Raw genomic sequence first — 23,532 nt, forward strand, 5'->3', positions numbered from 1 at the left:
ACCATCTAGTCCAGTCCCCTGCCTGAGTCGGGATCATCCCTATGTAAACCATCCTGTACAAATCCGTGGTCTAACCTATTAGCAGAACTACGGAGTCGGCCCTGACACAACCACAAGATATAACACCTAAACTTGTCATGCATGGATGAAGCAGGGGGACCACAGTGGCCAATGGCCTGCTGCTGTGAAGGTTGTTAAAATAAGCTTGCAAGATCTAAGGGGGAGAAGGGTGGGTGGGTGGGTGTTTCCTACTTTCTCCATCTGTATTTCCGATCCTTTCTCATTTCTTCTAGAGGTAGGGCTTACTCTATAGAGTTTTGCCAGCATGGCTGTGCTGGTGAGGCATGGGCAGGTACTGAGGAAAATATCGTAGTGATGCAAGCAAATACTTTTTTTCCTCCCACACATTAGCAAGAGTCATGCTACTGGAATAAATTATTTGAGAAGGCAGTCGTCTCTCAGCTGGTACAGGCTGCATCTCCCCTACCAGAGAAGAAGCTTTGTGATGTAGACTAGCACTCAGCTTCTTTTATACCTAAAGGCTTACATCCAGCTATGCTGTGGTTTTTTTTGTTTAGTGATTACTAGGCTCCTCTTATGCCTCATGAAAACTGTATTTCCAGACACTTCCTGTATAGCAAGATTGCAGAACAAAGAATTCTGGAGCAGTGTTGCCTGTTTAGTAGATCCATTTCAGTTCAGACATTTTCTAAAGCAAGATGCACAGTTAATTCCAGGATCGCCTTATTTACATAGGTTAGGTGCTGAATGCTAGCCTGTTTCTTCTAACATGATGAAGCAGAGGTACAAAGGTAACTCAATTAATTGTTAACAGTCTTGAAGTATCAGGATGTAGTGAATCCAAAGAGCATGCTACTCTGATGTACATATTTGACTGTGCATTGCAAGATATGCATAACTTTATTCTTTCTTCTAAAAGATTGACCATTGTTCCTCTTTCTGTCTGGTTCTAACCACCATCTGCTTATCAGGATGGATAAAAAATGATTCTTTTTAATTGGATTTTTAAGTTTAGAAATGGGGCTATTTGAAATTACAACATCTATGCTAAGTCTTAAATTTACCATAATGTATTAAAACAATTTAATTAAAAATATTAAGCACTTCATATTTGCTGCCAAAGTTTTAATGTGAAACCACTGAACTGATGGAATTCATTTGCTAAGGAGCTGGAACCACTGTTAGTTGAAATGCTAAACCAGCTTTTGACTTCAGTAGGCCTCTCCAAGGGCAGAGAGAATGTATTTTCTTTATTTTAGTTTACTCAACGATGAGTTTGTTCAAAGTTAAGAAACTAATTGCCAGCTGGAAAAAGCAGAAAGGTCTACTTACTACCTGTTCCGACATACAAATTAAAACCTAGTTTTTGAAACAATGACATCTACTAGTTCGAAAATCTTGAAGGGCATAGTGACCAGAAACAACTGATTCAAATCACAGTTACACAAAGGAAGTATTTTATGCTGTTAATACATCATTAATATGTTAATGCATTCAAAACATGTTTTGCTAACTTTTTTTCTTTATATATCTAATACATTTAAGTTAGTTAAACTAAGGCAAACAAGTTTTAAAATGCTTGCATTCCAAATAGAGCTTGATACAAGTCGCAAGAAAAAATATCTAGTAAAATACATTGTTTAACATGTGAAGCTAATAGAAATGCAAAAAAAGGAGAGCCCGAGTGAAAGTATGTTAAGGCATAAATTTGCTTAAACTAAGGTTTCCATAGGGTGTCTTACTGGTTAGCAGCGGTGCCAATTAATGTAAAGCCTAGCTTGTTAGTGGGGTATAGGTCGTAGCAGGTAAGGCTACTCTGGTCAGCCCAGTGCTGGCTCCAGCCTCCCCTACTGCCCCCGGGGTAACTTGCCATGCACCAGAGTGCACGTGGCACAGGCGTTCCTCAGAGACAGCTAGTGGCTGCGCAAGGTGTGCCGCTGCTAGTTGTTCCCAGGGAATCAAACATCCACATCATGTGTGGATGTGGCCATAGTTCTCAAACTTCTTAGACTCAAGGCACTGGAAAATCCTAGCTCTTAGCTTTCACTCATTTCTTGACTGCAGAGAGATAATAGAGCAATTCTTTCTGACCTGTTGTGGGCTTTCTGAGTTCCTTGCAGCAGGAGTTTTTTGCAATGTGGATTACTATTTGGAATCTCTGGGTTTATCATGTGAAGAGTGTGTAGGTGTTTGTGTACCTAACGGTGCTAATATTGAGTGGCACCTTACAGCACCCTTGAACTTGTGGCACCCCTGGGTGCTGTGGCACATTGGTTAACAATCACTGTCTTAGAAGATGTGCACTGATGGTATTACATTTCAGATTGAAAGCTCTCTTTCAGACTGTAAAACTCTGGAATTTCTCTGGTTGTCAGAACTTATGGATGCTTCTGTTTGCCTTTCCCTCTTCACCTTTTATCTGAACAAGAATGTTCCGTACAGAATCTCTGGCACCCTGTTGCTCATTGCCTGGGTTGCTTACATCTTTTTGCAGCCCAGCAACATTAGGGTAGAAGACAGTAGCAGCCTGTCTACATGAGTATTCCTGTAGGCATGTGACTGTTTTGATACAACACTGTAAGTGTTCTGATTCAGTTTTTTGGGGAGTTTATGCTGGGACGGACATATTAGCATTGGAATAGTTATGGTGGCTGAAGTTTGATGTCCAACTCTAGACTAGCAGAACTCTTTTCAGTAGAAAACCCTACATTCTCAGTCACATTGTCTTTTCTAGCCACCCATGTGTTTTACCCTGTCTGTAGAGGAGAAATGTTAGCTCAGTATAGTTAGCTCAATCAAGTTACTTTGAAATGACTTGAAAGTTGCCATAACACTTTTGGGGACACAGTTTAATACCTTTTTAACTTGAAGCATTTTTTCACTTGTGCCCACATGACCTCCTCTGGTGACAAATTCTAAGTTGTTAAATTCAGTAGTCCCCAACCTGGGGACTATGGTGAATGCACAGTTGCTGTAAGGGGGCTTCTGAGTCCTGGTAAGCTGTGCATCTGAAAAAATGCCTTTTCCTGTGTAGGCAGATACTTGTTAAGTTCTGTAGCCTTGTGGAAATTGTTTGGTGGAAGTTTTAGTTCAGATGGTCAACCTGTGTATTTCCTCAGGCAAGAAGAGATGCAGCTAAGGTTAGTGGTCAAGTTGTTGGTATCATTAGGAACAATCAGATTTGGGCTCTAAATTGTCTGTGGATTACTGGGGATCTAAATATAGCTCCAATTGATTTTTTTTTTATTAAGCCCTGTTTATGACCATTAAAAGATCAATTTAGTTGTATATTACAGTAGCCTGCTGGAAGTTTTCTTTTAATGAAGTCAAAATGGTCTGGCCTGGTTGGCAGGTCTAGGTTTAAAGAACATTCAAGGAGGGCGGGTTTCCTAGATTAGTACAGGATGGCAGCTCAGCAGGCAGCTAAAAGCATAATAAAGTCTTCATAAATGTGGGTTACTGAGCCCAGCCACATGATGATTTTCATTCTGCAAGATTTGGCTGCCTACTGCAACCTAATTGTACATCCCATAGGTTACTGTCAGCCAGTTGCTGAGTCACTTGGATGTGTAGACAACTGTTAAAAAAAATAAAAAAACCCCATACACACAACCTTTTTTAAAAGGTGGAGAAGAATGGTCCCCCAGAGAGACTATTTCTGTTAAGCTCTATTGTCATCACAGATTGTAAAACATAAATTCTCTGTTATAAACAGCTTGTAATTTTCAGTCTTACATTTTTGCTTTAGCAGGCATTAGGCTGTAACTACTGGCATACAACTCAAACATGATTATCACAGTTAAAAAATACTCTTGTATGTATTGATCATAATATGCCACCTACTCGCTAGTGCTTTGCATCTTCCATAGAGTGGCACTCTCCTATTTTTCTTTTTGGTGCTGTCAGACAGGGTAAGGAGCAGCCCAAAGACTTTACATTTTTTTGCTGCCTTTCCTGCAAAAAGCATTAATGTGCCCTGAGGAGCCAAGTTCTTACTTTCCTGCACAGAATTTGTTCTGTTTGTTTTAGATTCTGCAGTGCTTTTATGAGCTGGCTTAGTGTTGACTCTGTCCCAGAATGTGTATTCATGGCGGAGTTTTGCTAGGATCTGCTTTACCTGTTGCTCTTAATTACACAAACAGCTTTTTAACCAGACATTGGTGCTTTTAACCCAGGGTAGGTAGCCAACAGGTAAAAGACTGCATGCTGCTTTCACTCACTTTGCAGTGAGAATACGGGCTGATCCATTGGAGTGATGTTACTCCAGTACATTCCTAGAGTCCTCTCTTTGTCCTGAAGGCAGACATGTTCTCTCAGTCTGCTGGGAAGGAAATAGTTGTTTAGCCCATTGCAGCCTGGAGAACCACAGGATATGGTCTCAGAGTTTGTAGTGATGGGCATAGATAGCTGCAACAGCAGTGAAAGTCCTAAGTCAGATAGGGCTTTGTAGGGTGTGTGCTTACTCACTCACTGGCTAGGCCAACCCAACTCTGTCATTCAGGCTAAATCTGTAGCAGAGGCACGCCCCTTGTTAGCCTGGGCTTTACTCACTGAATTGGATCAATTCCTGTCTAGACGGTCATGGGTTTAGGTACCAATACATCTCAGTTCCTCGGGACGACCCTGTTAGCAGAGAATGAAATACCAGCAAGTGAACATGGGGGGACTAAAGAAAACAGGAGGATCAATGTAGAGAAGGTAAAATAACAGTGGGGAGTTGAATAGATACAGAAGCCAGGAGAACCAAGAGAGAGCTTGAAATTTATAGACAGCACGTTGTATTTGCAGTTGATAATACTGAAAAAGCCAAACTGGGTTTGAAGCACATGTGCTAAATCCTTGCAGTGTGGGCCAGAGTAGTGTGATAGTCTTTTTCTGTGTGGCTTTGAACAAATTGGATATTCTCTGTGACAGCTGGACTTAATACAGGAAGTATATAGAGTGGCCGTGGGAAAAAAACTATTAAAGCAAAATAAGTTTGGCTAAAGGTTGTACAGACAATGTGAAACCCTGTGAAGTGTATGAAGATAAGGGGAACGCTTTCCTCTTTAGCTGTGGATGCTCCTTTACACTTTCTTGCCCTGCTAGAGCAGAGGGAAAAGACCTGGGAACAGTACATGGAATAAAGTAGACAAGAAATGTCAAGCCACATTTTCTGGCTATAAAATGTTAAACTGCAGAAAAATCTTTTATTCTCTACTCGCTTGTAGGATCACAGTTGCTTAGTTAGCTTTGTCCCAGAATTGGGCTTGTTAAATACAGCAGGTTCCCAGATATAAACAGGAATATTTTCAAGACTTAAATTCAAATGCAAACAGGTTTTTGTTTGGATTTAAATTTTCCCTTCGGCATTTGTAAGCCAAACATGGTAGCATTGTGGCTGTGCCAGAGATCCTGAAGTTGAAATTAAGTAGAAAATGTACTTAACAAAAGCGAGAGTGATTCATTTTTTCCAGACCAAGGGGTTATTTTTCTTCTTTTTGCCTGAGTTGTTAGAGTAATACAACCAGAAAATCTTACAAATCTGAAGAACTGCTAGGCATGCAGGCAAGGAAGGGATGGTCCCAGGAACTGTGGTCAGGGTACAAGCTTAGGCCTTGACACCTGTATTCTCTTCTCTGCCCCATTGCAGATTTTCCTTTTGGTTGGAGACAAGTCAGTCTCCAGCTTGTGATCTGAGCAGCATCCCATTTCAAAAACAGATTTACTACAGTGCTTACTGCCTTGCACAGGGGCCAGGCAGTGGGGCTGGGGGTGACCAGGCAGGGAGAGCATGAGCCTGCCCTTAATCTTCTTATCTCTTCACCCTTGCTGTGGCACCCATCAAAGAATTTTGTGGCATCCCAGGATGTCTTGAGCCCCTAGTTGAGAATCACTGCTTTATGCACAGTTTTTCTATCCTTTGATGGCAGCCTGAACTTGAAACAGCCCTGGTAGGGACATGATGCTGTCTGCATCCCCTGAATAAGTACTGCCCCTCTTCCTTCTTAATCCAGGCAGAGTCTTTCAGTTTTCATTCATCTACTTTTTGTGGGCCTTTGCCTATTCCGGTCCAGACCAGTATTGTAGGTTCACTAGGAACTGAGGTAGAAATGATCAGTTATTATTTCTGATGCTGTCCCTTTACAACTCGAAAGTGTTTGAAGGGTGTCTGTCTTGAACCACTCCGGTCTTGTCTACCTGTGCTCTAGATGGCTTTGTATTATTGCATTAACTTAACGTAGCCGTAGAACAGACGTAGCAATAATTGGACCAGTGGATGATATGCTGCTCCATATCCGTCATATGAGGTGTGTATGTCTGTCTCCCTTGGGAAAGAGAAATGGGAGCTCTGGAGATAACTGACTTAGGATGCTGCACACTGCAGATCTTTGAGGCAGGCGCTGCTGGACAACAGCCACGTTCTGTAGCTGCTGTGGACCAATTAGTTTTTTAATAAGAACCTGCCACGGATTAAAGCTAAAGGCATGTGATGAAGTAAGTGGCTCTTTAGGGAATAAATAACAAAACACTGTTTAGAAAATATGCTAATCTCCTAGGCAGACACATGGCTCAAAGTTGGCATTGCTGTAGGATGACGCCTAGTCATCTTCATTAGTGCAGTTTGGGTGGAGAGGAGAGCAGTTTTGCCTTCATCACATTTAGTTGGACCAACAGTTAGTCGACCAGGGATTAGCAATATCTGCCTAGAAAGACCGTCTTCAGTTATCTGATGGGAGAGCGCTCAGAAAAGGCCACTATTTGCACAGTGAGACTTTCCCTGTTGCTGGCTGTTTGTCGTGGGCAGGTTGCTTCACTTCACTTGGCTATCTTTTTGGCCAAATCTTTCTTTTTTTTTCTCTCTCTCTCTGCTCCTCTGAACACTTGTTGGGGAAAATGGTCAGGATTACATTAACTGTGTCCAAATAGTCTAGCAAGATGCTAACTACTGCTTGCTGCCAGCACATAGTAGGTATTGGTGTGGGGATGGTTTCAGTGGCCTCATGCCTTTTATTGGCGAAGCTTCCAAACCTCCCTCAGGATACAGGCTTCTTTTCCCTTCTCCATCCGTGGGGAATGTGAGTACCTTTTGAGTTCTTCTGCTGGGAAGTGCTCTCTAAGAACCAGGCATTTTGATTCTTAGGCCTTTTGCTTGGGAGTGTTTCTCCACTCGGGATCCAGCACTCTCTCAGTTGCTCATAAAACAGTTCCTTAAAAATGCATCTGAAGTGATGGTGCAAATGAAATTGGGGTCTGATTTCCAGATTACTGCTTAGCTTTTTGGGTTGAATAAGAGCACTTCCTGTGTTGGTTGCTTCTGTTTTGGCACAGAATTTCGTGTGTGGTCCTGATGTACTATGAGAAGGCTTCTTCCTCATGGGAGTCTGTAAGGCTTGGGTGGGCTTCAGCCTTGTTCCGGGATTGTTGTACTGAGTGGCCTGGTTTGCATGGAGTGGCTGCCTCAAACCTTTGTTGTTAGTGGTCGTGTCCACATGAGTGTGGATGTTTGGTTCTCTAGGGACAGCTAGGAGCGGCATACCTTGTGCTGCTGCTACTTGGACCCGAGGAACGCCTGTGTCACGTGCCCTTTGGTGCGCAGCAGGTTACCCTGGGTGGGGTAGGAGAGGCCGGGGCCAGCAGTGGGCTGCCCCCAGCAGCCTTACGCCTGGGTCCTGGGGGTCTCCTGGGGCTGCAGCAGTGCCAGTACTGCCACTTGGAGCCTGGCCAGCAGCCAGAGTGTGAGTCTGGACGGTCAGGCTCTGGTTTTGGGTGGCGTTCGCTGACCCTGTGTGTGCAGCCCTGCTTTTTTGCATGGTTTTTTTGACCCTGGGATCTCCCGGGGTCAAAACCCTCCTCCCCTGCCCATGCTGCTGTCTTGCAGAACAGAGAATTTCTGGATGTATGGTACTTGGAGCCGCAGACGTGTCTGCTGTACCCCATACTGCACAGCTGCGCTTGCCTGGAGGCGGCCAGTGTGTGGCAGGAGCAGCATAGGGATACCTCTTCAAGGTGTGAGAATCAGGAATATCTTTGGAAACACAACTACTGTTTTATTCTACAACTTTTTTTCTTGTACACAATATGTTGAGAAGGGGGAGAAAGAAGCCAGTGAGAAGAAATTTAAAATGAGGTGAATTATTCCTTTGAAAAACACTTTGTTCCTGTAAAACTTTCTAAAGGGAGTAACTGGAAGGAGCATAGAACTGGAAAGTAAAACTGAGAGCAGTGAACTGATTCCAGGTTTCTTTGGGGGAAACGCTTTCTTCTCATGTAAAAACCATGAACATGTTTTCATACTTATTGGTCCCAAGTAGGCAGTCATTTGCATGGAGAAGGACCAGGACCCCTTTTGTCATAGTCATCTTATAATTTACTTTCCTCCATCGCTGGGTAAAACTATTAAACCCATAGTCAATTAAGTGATTTAAATACATGGTAGGTGTGTATGAGGGAGTTCAAAATTTCTTTTGTAAAAAGCAAGAGATGATGTGTAATAGGATTAAGAATTTACTCCATGAAATAGAGCCTTGTTACACTTTATTCTGTGAGGCGCACAAACGTTGATCGGCGTTAGTACTAGTTTGGAATTTGGATCTGTTGACCTTTAGTCTAGAAAACCTTCTCTGACTGTCCCCCACCTGCATAGCTGTGAGTTGCCACTAGAGGCCTGCTGAGCCAGGACGGGCTTCTATCCCTGCTCTATGGGCAGGGGTGTGAGGGGTCCTGGGATACTACTGGAGGACTTCAGTTTGAGCGGCACATCTGTGAAGAGTGGCTGTACTTCAATGGAACAGGAGCTGGGTAGTGCAGATTAGAGATAATCCTGCCCTGGAGTGGTGTAACTTCAAACCCAATAATGAGTGCATACCATTTTAAGGTGTTAATATGCAGACAGCCCAGGGTTTAGGAGCTCCAGGAGCCACCCAAAATTACCATAACCCATAGTCAGCGAGGAGTAAGGAACTCTGATAATATATTTAATCAAACTGATATTGGGAACAAGCCTCCTTTGGATAGGGCAGAATATATGTTTAATGAAGAAAGACAGGATTCTTTTCCCCTTTGGATAACTTGTCTGTTAGTATTTCCTAAAAAATGTAACTGCACTGGAAAATGTGATTAGGTTGCTTGACATGCTGAGGTTCAAAGACTACAGAAAGTTTTTGAGACTGTATACATAAGGAGAGAATGTTTCTTGATTTCTTTCCCCCTTTGTCCAGAAGTCATAAATATAGCTGACTGAAACCTGCTATTTTTAATTTTTCATGCTTGAACTAGTGCATAAAATGAGCAGATAAACGTTATCAAATTTCCTGGTAGCTCAGGACCCAGCAGATCACCTGTTAAGACTTTCTTCATTGCAGACAATTACATTTCATTCAGTTATTCCTGGATTAACCCAACAACCTATTTGACTAAAACATATCATCTAGAAAGTTATCTGGCCTTGATCTGAAGATTCAGAGATATGGAAAATGCCGTGCTGCTCTGCAGTTGTTTTTCCCAATTGTAATTGTCTTGAGTTAATTGTACTTTGGTCGCGGGGCTGAAAAGAAGGCTGGGAAGTTGTGGCTACAAAGGAGAAAGGTTTGGAAAATCAAATGAAGTGAAATTTTAATGTATTGCACAAGTGTTGCTTTATCAGTTACTTTATTGATTGTAATGCGTCCCAAAGGGTGTGCTGATTTAAAGGAGCGGTATTAACATGCGATGCCCAGCAGGCAGTAGGTTAACCCAAAAACATTGTTTAATTCTGAATTGGAGGAAATGCTTTAACTGTACTAGCCATGAAGGGTATGTGAGTCATTCTAGGTAAATAAAAAATGTATACGAGTGAGCCCACAAAGAAAGTGCATTATGTACTTCAGTATACTTTGCAACGGGCTTTGTGGTTGTGCGTCTGCCTGAGATACCAACCGATATTTTGAATCCATGTACACGTTCACTAAAATGTGATCCAAAGAAAACACAGGATGGCCAAACCTGAAATTGTAGTAGGCTTTCAACTCTGATTTAATCTGTTTTTCATCAAATCCCTTTCAGGGCAATGGACAAAAATGAGCAAAAGATGATGTGTTATGGTGTAATTAAGTTTCATGGACACTGTGAACTTTTCAAAAGAAATGAGGGAGCAAGACAGAACATTGGCGAAACTTAAAGATGGGTTTTGTCCAGCTTAAGGGGATGAATGATACTTTTTTTGCCTTTATCTAGCAGGGGTGGAACTTTCCAAATGTCAGTATGAATGAAGGGGCCTGCCCTATTTCATGTCCAGTCCTCTGCAGTTCTCATTAAGTTACGTTATGTAGAACTGAAAAGTCATAATAGGTAGCGTGCTAATAGGCCAGTTCTTAAATCAAAAATGTCAGCGACACACTCATCTGTAAGCAATTTTTAACATTAGAACACATTGGAATCAATCTTTTTCCATATTAAAGAGATGATGTTTTATACTTGAGGCAAGCTTATATTTTTCCATAAAGTTCTGATCTCCTCTTCATTTATAGAAGCACTAAATATCTAAAATAAAGTAACTTCCAAGCTGCGATGAACATAAAACTAAAACCAAAATGATTCCTAAAGCCTAGTGTCGGAACAGACCCATGCACAACTCTGTACTGCTTTCATGAAGGTTTGCTGCCATTTCTCTTACAAATTGTTCTTCAGGGTATTATAACTCAGCTGCTCTTTAAACCCATCACTCTGGAGCCAGGCCTACAAAATGTCAGTGCAACTGCAAATTTTATTTCTTTAACAAAATAATGGGTTTGGAGCAGTTGAGCTATCTAAAATTCTGTCATATTAAATACACTCTCCTCTTTTTGCTGTAGTATACCAGTAGTTGTGGTGTTTTTGTACCAGTAGGGAGAGACAAAAAACTAAACCAATTTACTAGGAAATGCATATCATTTTGTACTTTGCTTTTCTTTCCATAGGAGGAGCAGCTTATCTTGGCATTACAACATTGTTCCCATTTTTGTCAGATAGGCTCTTTTTTGGGTGAGATGTTTCTTGTCTCTCTTGGGTTTTCCTTAAAAGGAAACTTCAGCAGTTGGTTTTTAAGACCACGGTTTGAGAATCTGATTATGAAAAGAATGTCTGTTTGGGGTGGTTAGGGCTTTCCCCTATAATCTTGGGATGCTACTCAGTGGAGTAGCATTTCTGCCTCTGTGTGACGTATCACTTTTCCTGGCTTCAATTTCTTTCACTCCCCCCTTCTTTGGCTTCTGAAAGCAGATGATGCCAGTCTTATTAATGTTTGCTCCTCTTTGCCTTTATCTTCCATTGGTCAGTGCCATAGTGCTCATTCTCAGGATGATTGTCCAGTTGCCTAAATCAGGTTGTGGTAACACTGGAGACACCGTTTCCATGCGGTTGTTTTAGAAGGCCAGATGTGCCTTCTTGCTATACTATATTATTTTAACTGGCTTCTGGATAGATTTTCTGTTAATGTACGGACAAAGTTGCATGTTAAGTAGACCATACTAAATCTGCGAAATGTTAAGCAGTGTTAAAGTTAGAATGTGCTATGAGCGGTTGCGTGTTGAGGGTTCATACTGTTTCTTGCCTGTGCCACTCTGACTTGCTACTGCAGAGCTGGCAAGCAGAGGTGTGGCTAGGAGTGAGCTAGCTGTGGGCTCTATCCTCCTTTGGTGGAGAGGGTGCAGAGAGTGGTGCATCCTGGTATGGTGGACTGCAGATTGCTCACTTCATCTCTCTGGAACAGACTGAAGTTACCCTAGCATGAGCTGGATAGCAGAGCCCGGGGTTAACCCTCTCCTGAAGCGGTGTAACTTTAGAGGTGCTCAGAGGGCATTTAGCACGAGTTAACAAGCTTTAATATGCCAGTGCTTGTGTTTTAAGTGTCCTTAGCATGGCATAAGTGTAACATGTAAGTTCACCCTATGCCTTGAAACTGGTACTTGATTTTAAAACCCTCTCCTCATTACATGCTGAAAACAAGAGTGGCTGGAATGCAAAGCCACATGAGGAACAGCTGAGGGGACTAGGGATGTGTAGTTTGGGGAAAAGGAGATGAAGGGGGAGAGAGGATTGCAGTTTTTCAAACATTTGAAATCTTGTCATAAAGAAGAGTGAGAAAAATTGTTCTTCCTTGTTGCAGTGGGCAGGACAGTAAGGCAATGGATATAAACTACAGATGAGGAGAGGGAGATCAAATTTCAAGAAAAATCTTCTTAGCCATAGAAGTGGGAGGACACTGGAACAAGCTGCATTGAAGCTGTGGAATCCTTTTTATTTAAGGTTTTTTCAAGAAGAAATTGGATAGACATCTTTCTCTGGTTGTTTAAGATGAATCGTGCATCTTTGCAAAAAGGGAGACTAGACCCTGGAGACTGCTTCCAACCTTACACCTCATCAAAAACTCCAGTGATAGAAGTAGGCTGTGCTGCTATTTTCCTGCATCTCCAAAAGAGATCCCCACAAAGTTTGCTATATTTTATGTTGCCTATGATGTGTGGATTAACTGTGACTTGTTCCTTGAATTGTTGCCTTTGAGTCTTTGTTGGATATTAAGGTTGCTATGGTTTTAGCGTGTTCATATTCCAGCTCCTTTGGTAGCCTTTTGTGACCATCTTAATTCAGTGTTGTGGGGCAGACGGGATGTCTTTCTATTGCTAAACCAATTTTTGAACCTTTGCACAATTTAGCTGGGAGTTCTTCACTAGCTGTGTTTAGAGCTGGCTGCTTGAAGAGAAGAGGATTGCATGAAAGTAACCAAGCGTAATGTGTATAACATAAGAATAACCTGTCCGCTAGGCTGGATCCCAGTGCAAGTTACTGATATAACTGTCATTTTACTTTAGCTCCTTATTTACAAGGGTGCTTCAGAAAGTAATGTCAGTTTTGAAATAAAACCATTTTGTGTGTAGTGAGTGGGGAAACCACACAGCAGCAGGGAACACTGAGGGTGGCATTGTTTAATGCACCCATTGTTTACAATGATGTAGAAAAGTGGTGTGGTCCAGTAGAGGATCATTGCACGCAGCATGGTCTTATTTGGAAGTTGACTTTTACTTTCTGAAACACCCTCATATATTGCCACATTCATTAGAGTCTTTGGGAATCATGGGACCCCTGCCAGTTGGTGAATGAAAAGGTCCCCTGTAAATTATGACCCAGAGTCTCTGGGGAATTGTAGTTGTAATTGTAAGGGACCTCAAGGATCATCTGATCCAGCCCCCTACATGAATGAAGCATGCTCTGTCTTCAGCCATTACAGAGCGATACTTATCCAGCCTCTTTTTGAAACCCTTGAGTGAAAGAGATTGCATTACTTCCCTGGGCACTTCCACTGTCCTGCTGTTTTAACACTAAGGAAATTTTCCTGATATTTAATATTAAATCTGTCTCCCTGCAGTTTAAACCCATTGCTTTGTGTCCTGCCCTCTGCTTGGGGCATCCTTTTCAGTGGCTCCCACAAAAGGCTAACTTTGTCATGATATCCTGAAAGAATAGAATATCCGGAAAGAATATCCTTGCACTTTGGCCTGGTGCTATGGTGTTTCAGAGAGGGCCATATGTGCATCATTTTAAACTTACGCATCATTGGTTATATAGTCAGTTATTACACTAGTTAATAGAATCTTTCAAAGATAGATGTATGTTCCAGGGTTTTTTTGAAAGCTTATGGTGGCATTGACTTAAATCAGCTTAAAAAAAATGTCAGGTTTCTTTGCTGATGTTTTCTATCTCTTGGTGGAAATTCAGGCAAATTTATGTTGGTTGCAAAGCTGTTTTTCCCTCCCCTCCATATAATGGATTTTTCTCATTCTGCTGACAGTTGATGTAGGAAGAGCGCATGGAGTTCAGCCTAGTGTTTTCAAGGGAAAATCCTGCTTGTGACTGTAAATAAGTCTGTTTATGTTGCATTTCTTAGAATTTCAGGAACTACACGTTGATGCCAAAATTAGTGAAACTTCACTGGAGTACATGCAAACAGGATCTCCATATGTCAATGAGGAGCCTGAATATTTTCATTTCCTTTTGCTCTCAGGAGAGGAAATCCTGAGTGTTTTGTATTTTTGTATTGTTAATCTGTTGTAAGTGTTTATTCTGGTATTGGGCCCAAGCGTGGCTTGAGAGCATGGGAAGGTAGTGTGATTTGGGGAGTTAAAAGGATGGAGTTGGGTAGTCTCTATCCTCCATTGCTTTTTTGTCTTAACTTAATATCTTAAAGGTTAACTTTTTATACTTAGGTGTCATACTTTTGTTAAACCCTTTGGGAATCATGTGATTGAGGCCCATATCAGTCAGTGCATAAAAAGAGTCCTGTTTAAGTTATAGCTTGGATCCTTTGGGCATCTTTATGTGTGCTCGGAGGTGGGGGGAGAGGCTTTAATTTAGAGTGACTTCCAGGAGTCACTCTAATTATAAAGTGCCTGCAGCATCTCATGTATTCAGCATCCCACGCTTCAAAATGGCAGCGGGAGTACTTTAAAGCTTGTTTGAGTTTGAGTTCAAGCACCGTCACTGCCATTTTGAAGTGTGGGGACACTGAATACGTGGGACGCCGATGCTGCTGGAACATGCTAATTAATTGAGTCTGCACTGTAATTACAGCGCCCCCTTTGAGCCCCTGTGCAAAGAGCTTCAGTCTCATTTTTTTGATTGAACTTAGATTTGCTTTCAGCAGCAGTAATAAGGCATCAGACTCCTCCCTGATGTAAGACGGGTATACCTGCAGCATTGCAGTCCTGCATGCAGTAGTAAACAATCAATTAAACAAGTTAAATGAATGTGAAGTACTCATTATGCTTATTCCCCATTTTTAAGACTTCACCTTAATTTAGGAGCTAAAACTGTCAAAATATTCAGTCCAAGCTCATTTTGGAATTCATTCTAGATTTTTGTAAAGGTTTAAAAACCTCATGTACTAAATCTCCCTCTTCCCTCCTCCCCCATCCCATTGTGTTTTCAGTTTGTGGGCCAAATGTTGACATTCGCAATGATATCCATGAGCTGAGGCGTCTTGAGAACTGCACAGTCGTTGAGGGTTTCCTGCAGATCCTGCTCATCTCCAAGGCAGACGACTACCGCAACTTCCGCTTCCCGAAGCTCACCATGATCACCGACTACTTGCTGCTGTTCCGCGTGGCAGGCTTGGAGAGCCTCAGTGATCTCTTTCCCAACCTCACGGTCATCCGTGGGAGGAACCTCTTCTACAACTATGCCTTGGTTATCTTTGAGATGACAAACCTCAAAGAAATTGGGCTTCACAACCTGAGGAACATCACCCGAGGGGCCATTCGGATTGAGAAGAACTCTGACCTGTGTTACCTTTCCACGGTGGACTGGTCTCTGATCCTAGATGCAGTGTCCAACAACTACATCGTTGGGAATAAGCCTCCAAAGGAGTGTGGGGACTTGTGTCCAGGGACGATGGAAGAGAAACCATTGTGTGAGAAGACGTCCATTAACAATGAGTACAACTATCGCTGCTGGACTACCAACCACTGCCAGAAAAGTAAGAATTTGAATAGGTTGCTGAATTCAAAAGTTTTATATGCCTTTTTATAAAGCAAGCTATTTCCTTATGTGGCTTAATTTTGGGCTTTCTGGTAGTGAAGGCTTTTGTTTTGGGGTTGCATGTTCTACATGACGAGTATATTGATGGGTAAGATGAGGTTAGAGTGACCTGTTGGTTGGGGAAGAAAATAACCAAAGTACATCTTTTTTGGCTATTTTCTTGTATGAAAGAAAGATTCTGACTCTGGGGTGATCAGTGGTTTAATAAGATGGGAGGAAGGAAGAGCAACTGGCAGGATAGCTAGTTCGATCAGCCAGGAGCCACCAGCGCTGCTCTGTCTCCTGAGTCTCAGTGGCTTTCCTCAGAGTCCTGCCAAATAAGGGAGGCTGTTATAATAAACTTTTTCCGGAGTGTTCATTTCTCAGAACATTTGTTTTTCAGACGGTGTCTTTTGGATGATACTTGTATCCAGGACCCAAGTGCTGCCAGTGGCCCCAAGTTGAGAACCAAAATGGGAGGGTATGGGGAAAGGAAAGGTACCATAGACCTAGAAAGGGAGACATGAGTCAAAACACTGTTGGACAAAGCACAGGAGAGGGGGAGAACAAACAGTTGCTCCTTTTGGCTATATCTCAAGGTTTATGGCCCTGACTGAAAACCTGCTGAAGTTGATGAGATGTTCACTGCTTTCAGTGGTCCTACATTTCCCACCAGGATTACCTCCTGAGCCTTCTGTGAATAATCAGCACCACTGAATTCTAAGAGTCTGTGCTTGTGTCTACAAACAACTTTCACTGCTTTGAAATATCACCAAAATTACTTATCCCAAGTTAAAGTCCCTTTGGGAAATTTGGAAAATCTTAAGGCTCAAATCTCCCTTTTTAAAAGTATATTAAAGAAAATAATTTTCCTCCCTATGCAGAATCCTTTTTCTTTTGCATAGTGGTTCAACCTTAGATTGCTGATACTATCAAATAATAATAGCACTCTTGTCTTCAGTGATTTTTACTTGTATAACTAAACAATTGAACCAAAGCTGAATCTTCCCTTGCCCTTGTGTGGAAGCGAGAATGAACATAAATTGTGTATTGACAGGAATAAATGATCCACAGGCAGAAATAACAGAACAACGGGCTGTGTAATCCCCGTGGTATTCCAAATGTGATGTTTGCTGCAGGTTCCTCTACTGATTAATTGATTGAAAACCTTCAGCATCAGCCACTAAAATGCATTCTATACTGTGCTGGCTAGACGCATGATCCTTTGATTTTTTTTTTAATGCAAATGTATAAGTTTCTGTATTAATGTTGTTAAAATAATCTAGTAAAATAGACGTTTTCTTAGCAAGTTTAAAATCTCATGAAGGTGGACCTTGACTATGCACAGTTACTGCTGATTTGCTCACAAGAACATCGAGAGTGGGGTGTGTAGCTTCTTCTAAACCCCGGAAGCTGAAATTCAGAGTGCCATGGAAACGTTTTCCCTTTCCGTAATTCTCTCTAACATATTGCTCAAACAAGCTCCTGATAGCTTGGGATCCTTCCGTCTGCCCAGCGAGTGGGATGCTTTGTGTGGGATGCATTTCACTGACATGGAGAGAGAAAATGAAACCTTTTGAAATCCTAGAACATGTGGTCGGTCAGCTTTCGGTAACTGATGTGAAAAAGAGAAATCTCTACTTCCCCAGCTCCCTGAAGCTCGCAGTAAAAGCCAGGGCTTTGGAGGGAAGCATCTGGGTTTAACATTGGTCTCTATCTTGCAAGCACTGGACATGCTGAACTGAACTTACATGAGTGGTCTCTCCATGACTTCAGTGGGACCGCTTGTTTAAATGGGATTATGCCTGGGTCTTAAGTGCTTGCAGAGTTGGGGCTATAGATAGAAACCTCATTTACCATTGCACTGGTCTGTTTTGCTCCTGTGAGCTTTCTTTCACTAAAGATAATTACTTTAAGTATTTTCTTCTGTAAATAAGTCGATGTTCACATTATCTGCAGTTTTAAATAGTTAGTGAGAGAAAATTAATGTGCTGGCTAAGTGAAATTATACTTATCTTCTTGTGAGTGTGTTCTTATCTGTTATGGCAGGGTTTATCTCTCGTTTGATAGCAGGTACAGACAAAAATGAACTGCTAAACTTGGTCTCTTTGCACTTCTTAAAAATAGAGTAAACAAGCTCATGGTTTACTCAAATAACCATGATTGCACTGTAAGCTTTGAGTCCATCCTGTAACTTCATGAAAGTAGAGCCCAGCCATATTGCTAGGGCTTAATTATAGAGACTGATCACTGGGAGGAGCAGTTCCAAAAGTTTACTTCAACTTAACTCAGGATTTCAAGGGACAATATCAGAGCTTGAGAGTGTTAGTTTTTCTAAGCTTCTTTTATAGTCAAACTTGGAGGCTCTGTTTTGGTGCAACCACTTTGAGTGATCCACCAAGTCCTCAACAGATACCGCCTGTGTAAAATTTAAGCATGTTGCATTAAAATTTTGTTCCAGAAAACCCCTTTATAAAAAGGCATGGTGAGACACTGTTATCTCGGTGACCTTTTTGTAGGTACTGGAGCGGATTAAAAAAACCCCAAAACCCCAATGAAAAAAGGAAAAAAAACAGAGAACCCACTCAAGTGCCAGGATAGAGCAACTCAATCTGGAACAGGCTCAAGATAGGTTTGTTCCTTATAGATTACTAGTGGTAAAAGTGGTTCTGAAGGCCAAATCATGCCTTTGTGAAACCTGTGCCCCAAGTGATTCAGAAACTTTGAAGAGTTTGGACACATCCAGACGAGCGTGGACATTTGGTTCCCTGGGGACAAGTAGTGCTGGCGCACCTTGTGCTGCTGCTACTTGTTCCTGGGGAACACCTATGCTACATGTGCTTTGGTGCACAGCAGGTTACCCTGGGTGGGGTAGGGGAGGCTGGGGCCAACACTTGACTGGCCCCAGCAGACTTACCTGGGGTCCTGGGAGGGACTCCTAGGGCTGCAACAGTGGTGATTCTGTTGTATGGAGCCTGGCCTGTAGTGTGGCTTCGGGCGACCCGACTCTGCTTTTGAGGGGTGCGCTGCCTGTGTGCACTGCTCTGCTTCTCCCCCTCTTCCCCCTCCCAGGTTTTTTTGACTCCTGGGGGTCAAAAAAAAAATCCCGCAGGAAAAAATGCAGAGCAGCACATGCATGGGCAGCACTCCCTTGCAGCGTGGAGAACATCTAAATGTGTGGTATGTGGCGCCGCAGATATGTTTGCAGTGCCACATATCGCATGGCCATACTTGTCTGCATGCAGCCTTTGGGACCTTAAAAAAATTATGTGCATTCCATTTGGCTCCCTGTTACTTGCTGGCCCAAAGGAAATGACACAAGAGTCAGGAACAAGTAAAGTTACTTGAATTTTCCTGAAATCACTTGTTCCAACATTGAATTGATATCTGAAGTAGATCTGTTGAATAAGAAGATGCCATACTTACATAGGGAGATCAAGGAGACCAGGTGGATAATACTTTTATTCCAAATTGTTTTTCTGTTTTACCTTTCTATGTGGTGGTAAGTAAGCGAGGGGGGTGGTGGTGGAGTGGTAGAGAAGATTGGTGGCTTAGGAGCTGGTAAGGTAGAGAAGAGAGAATTCAGCTGAGTACATGAATAAATCCTAGGATTGTTGGTTGTAGCCGTGTTGGCCTAAGGACATAGGCAGATAAGGTTGTTTGGGTAGATGTGATTATCTTTTATTAGACCAACTAAATGTTATTGGCTATAAATGTTAAATAAATAAATCAATCCTAGTAGTTTGACAAAGAGCAAGCAACTTGGAAGTATGTTTTCTGTTAATCATAAGTCATGACCTACGAGGAAGAGGGTTTCAATTTGTCAGTAGTCCATCTAGACGAGTAGCACTGCCCTTTCTGAAGAAAAACAAAGTATAAATGTTCAATTGTTTAAAAGGAAGCTCTTCTGTTTATCCTACTTGATTGTTGGAACCACACTAGCAATGAAATCCTTATCTGGAAAGAGCTCTACTGTACAGAAGTACAAAAGAACGTTTAAAAAAAGGCTAGTAGTTTAAGTATCTGAATGTTTTTACTCCTACATTTTACCCTCTAAGAAAGGCACCACAAGGTTGGAGTGTTTTCTGGAGAGCATTCACTCTGATAAGTGAAGATCACAATTTCTGACATTTCAGTTGTGTGCCATAGCAATACTAAGCTAGAAGTGTTGTATGTCTCCGGTGCACTTAATTTGTTATCTTTTGATTTTGTTGTTGTTGTTGTTGGTTGCAGCTCTATAGAAGGGAGTGTGCTTTAAATCCCTCGATATCCCTTACTGAAGGTCTGAGCAAGGATAAAGTTGGTAGGTAGAGAGAAGCTGTGTGGGAACACTCAGTGCTCTTTGCAGGCTGGCTTCTGTTTAATTTTGCCATTGAGTGGAACGCAGTTTTTGTTTCCTCTGCTTTCTTTCTCACAAACAAAGGAAAAGGCCTTTGCTTCCTTCGATATAACTTGCTCAGAAACAATGTTGGAGGTGGGAAGGAGGTAGCATGGGTAACTGTTCTGTGTTTCAGAGAGGCAGAGCCACTGGCTTACATTTTTATAACAGAGCAAAACCAAAAAATGGCATAAAAAAAAGTGTTTGTGTGAAGGTTCTGTTTTGTAACCCATGACTTGTGTCTAGCCTGTGTTCCTTTGCTTTTCAGTTCCTTTGCTTTCCCCATGTCAGGAAATCTTAGCTGGTTTGCTTCAGTTCCCAGCAAACTACTGCATTACCTACACTGCTGTCATCTCTGATTTTTACACCTAGTTGCCTTCTGGGGTGGAAGGTGTCCTGCCTTTGTCTCCTTTTGGCAGCAGATTCAGATAGTGACTTTTTTTCAGGTATGAGTGAAGTGTTCAGGTTGTTTTCAGCAGCCGGCAGGAGTGGAATGAGACATGGAATATGAAAAGCGAATTTGGAAGTGATCACAAGAAAGATCATGTCTAAATGCAATAAAAAAGTTTCCTGTGGAGCATCACATTTATTGGTGACTTCTAGCTCATGCCGAACACTACATAAGTGTGGTTTAGTATCGGTGCTCATACTGGTTAAAATCTGGCTCTTGTTCCTCACTAAGTAGATACATAGTACAAGCTTCTCGTTACTTTATAGGGTATAAATCTACCCTGCTTCCTGCTTGTTCAAAGCAAGCCAGTATTTAGACTCTGCCCTAGTTCAAAACTTTGTTAAACCTCCATCCATCTAGCGACACAACCTTACGGTAACTTCTCTTTTCTTGGCCCATGACCTCCAGTGAACGAGAATATTGTGGGTTTATCTGTGTTTTTTGGTGTTGAACCCTTAAACTTTCAGGGATGGCAATCTTTGTGCATAATGTGGTGTCCTTACTTGGCCACTGGACTTTTTGAGTCAACTAAAACTGGAATGGGAAACTGCACATGTAGAAGAAACACTTAGAGCAAGCTTTTATTGACAGATATATTTTTGGTATGTTACAGATTTTTTTTCCCCTGTCGTGTACATTACTGAGAGTGTGGGGTTGATGGAGGGGAAGAAGCCTCTTCTGTATCATTTGAAATAGTACCCACCTTTGTAACAGAATAGCCTTTTTTGCCATTGGCTTCCAAAATGGATAAGGCCTTAATAGGCCTTGAGGAATCTACAGCTTGGCTTCTTCCACTGTTTTCTTAGTAGGGAATCGCATGGAGGCAGACATTATCATCAGGAGATAATGAGTGTGTGTGCGTTTGTACAGTACATTTCACTTCTCTCTTGTCTTTCATCTGAGCACTCTCCTCTCAACACCCCTGTGGGAGTCAGTGAGGGGTTTTTTTTTGCAAATTTACATTGGTTCTGGACTGAGGTCCAGGGAATTTTGAGTATTTTGCTCAAGCTAGTGGGAAGTCTGTAAGAACTGTGATTTTTATCCTTCTGACATGCAGTCTTGTACCACCCTCCTTGAAGAGTAGCAGTGCAATAGCACTGTGCTGCTTGTGCCAGTTGAAGTTCTGCCCGAAATTTTTTACAGTTGTCCCTCTTAACAGGTTCTATTTCTGAAATAACAAAACGGATATACAGGTATTTGTACTGAAACTGCATAAGATGAGATGTGGTCGCATTAGAGCAGCTGTCTGACTTGTCACTGGGATCTGCACTATTACAGCAAGATTGAATCAAAATTAAAAATCCCCTCCTATGTTGGTTCTTTTTTTGGTTTCCATCTCTTTGTAGCTAAATTTTATACTAATAGGAAATATGGGTAACATAAGAAGTCCATGGGGTCTTAGATGGCAGCATGAGACATGACTTCTGGCCTTTTTTTCTAGACTAGGGGTTGTCAACTGGGGGTACACATATCCCTGCAGGTACATGGGGCAGGCAGGGATGGAACGCCGCCACTGTCACTTCCAGGGGCAGGGCCACGGTGGGGTGAGGGGATGGGGAAGCTTGCACGTGGCAGTGACTGCTGCTACACACCAGCCCAATGAGCTTTCCTGCCCCGCAGAGGGGAGCCACTGCCCTCACCCTGCCCTGGCCCTGCTCTTGGGAGGCAGTGGCGTTCCCTCCCTGGTGTCCAGCTGCCAGAGGTAGTTAGAACTCAATTCAGCAAATCCTAGAGTTAAGGTATAAGAGGGAAAATGGAGCAAACCGCTTAACTGGATTAGCTTCTGGGGTCCTTATATCCTAGAACAGGCGTTTCAACCTTTTTTAATGTCATGAATTTTGTAAAAGTGCAATTTCCTGAATAGTTGAGATTAGTTGCACCCTAGCTTAAGAATTCAGCATTGTGAATTAGTCTGCTTTCTACCAAACTTCAATCCTGAGATGCAGCAGTTTTTAGTTCTGTCAAAAAATACTTAGATTGGTCAAAGGTGTTAACTGTGTGGCCAGATGTATTTGCATTATTTGCAGAAATGCAACCCTTAAAGATTGCTGGGAAGGGTAGTGTGTCTTGGGGCCTTGTCTCATGGGACACTTAGCACATTTTATGTAGATCATTGTAAGCATTACCGTGATGTATTAGAACTTAGAGTGTGTTCTGAGCAGTTGCATGGTAATATGACAATCTCAGCCCACTGGAGCTGGCTGTGCCCCCCTCTTCCCTCCCCCTCCAACATTAACCTTGGTGCTAGGTGCTGCAGCTTGTATGTCTGCCTATGAGGATGTGTAGCCCACATCCTCCCTACTGCATGTCCAACCCAGAACTGCCTGCCCATGGCATATCAGGGTGAGCTGGGTCTCTGCCGCTTGCTGTGTTGGTCCAGCTCTGGTGTGGTGCTGGGGCTGGGACTGACAATCAGCTGATTGTTGGTTGCAGCTTCAGCACCTTGGGGGAGTCTTGCACTTGTATTATTCCTGTGGAATAGTCCTGCAAGAGCTGAACGCATGTTAATTAATATGGTCTGGAGATACTTCTGCAAAAAGTCTTACCTTTGTTATGATAGGAAACCACTTAGCATGTGCTTTGCTGCTTAAATGTGCAGATGCTGACATTTTAAGTGCAGTAAACACATTCTGAGTGTAATGTGCAAAATGACCCTTGCTCACAGTTTCTTCCTTGTGTCTCTTAATTCCTGAAGGAATCCAGTTAGTGCCTTTCATTTGTTTTCTGTTGAGGCAAACGAAAATGAAATAGAGACGCTTCCTTATGCCGTGGGAAGAAAATATCAAAATCAGTAGTGGTTTATGTTGAACAGAAAAACAGCAGGTCTTCCTTTTTAAGGCAAGTAGAAAGTGATGTGTCCTTTTGTCACAAAGTTGTGCAGTTGGATTATCCAACCATCTGGCCTACGAAGTTTATCCATAACAATCAGGTCCACCCCCTCTAACTTCTGTCCTCTGACAATGATGTAGGTATTCCACTGAAACCAAGGAACTGTGCATGCGTTTCCCTTCATGGATTTTGGGACCATCATGACTTGGAGTACTCTACCATTAAGTATTTATTCTGCCTGATAATATCCCTTAAAGAGAGACTAGGATTCTGGTCAGGCTGCCTTTAATGATTCATGCTTACTCCTTGTTTTTCTTTTATTACCATATTTACCTTAATACTAAGT

At 42.2% G+C, this 23,532-nt stretch overlaps 1 protein-coding gene across 1 annotated transcript in view; it reads left to right on the top strand.

The window, feature by feature from the left end:
* IGF1R (insulin like growth factor 1 receptor) overlaps positions 1-23,532 on the top strand; it is a 296,066-nt gene that overhangs the window by 33,744 nt on the left and 238,790 nt on the right. Inside the window, exon 2 of the mRNA XM_019504019.1 lies at positions 14,942-15,487. Within this exon, the coding sequence (XP_019359564.1) occupies positions 14,942-15,487 (546 nt within the window). The remainder of the gene's footprint in view (positions 1-14,941; positions 15,488-23,532) is intronic.

The sequence above is a fragment of the Gavialis gangeticus genome, unplaced genomic scaffold, assembly GCF_001723915.1.
Source record: "Gavialis gangeticus isolate Ggan-Ray unplaced genomic scaffold, GavGan_comp1, whole genome shotgun sequence".
Lineage (NCBI taxonomy): Eukaryota > Metazoa > Chordata > Crocodylia > Gavialidae > Gavialis > Gavialis gangeticus.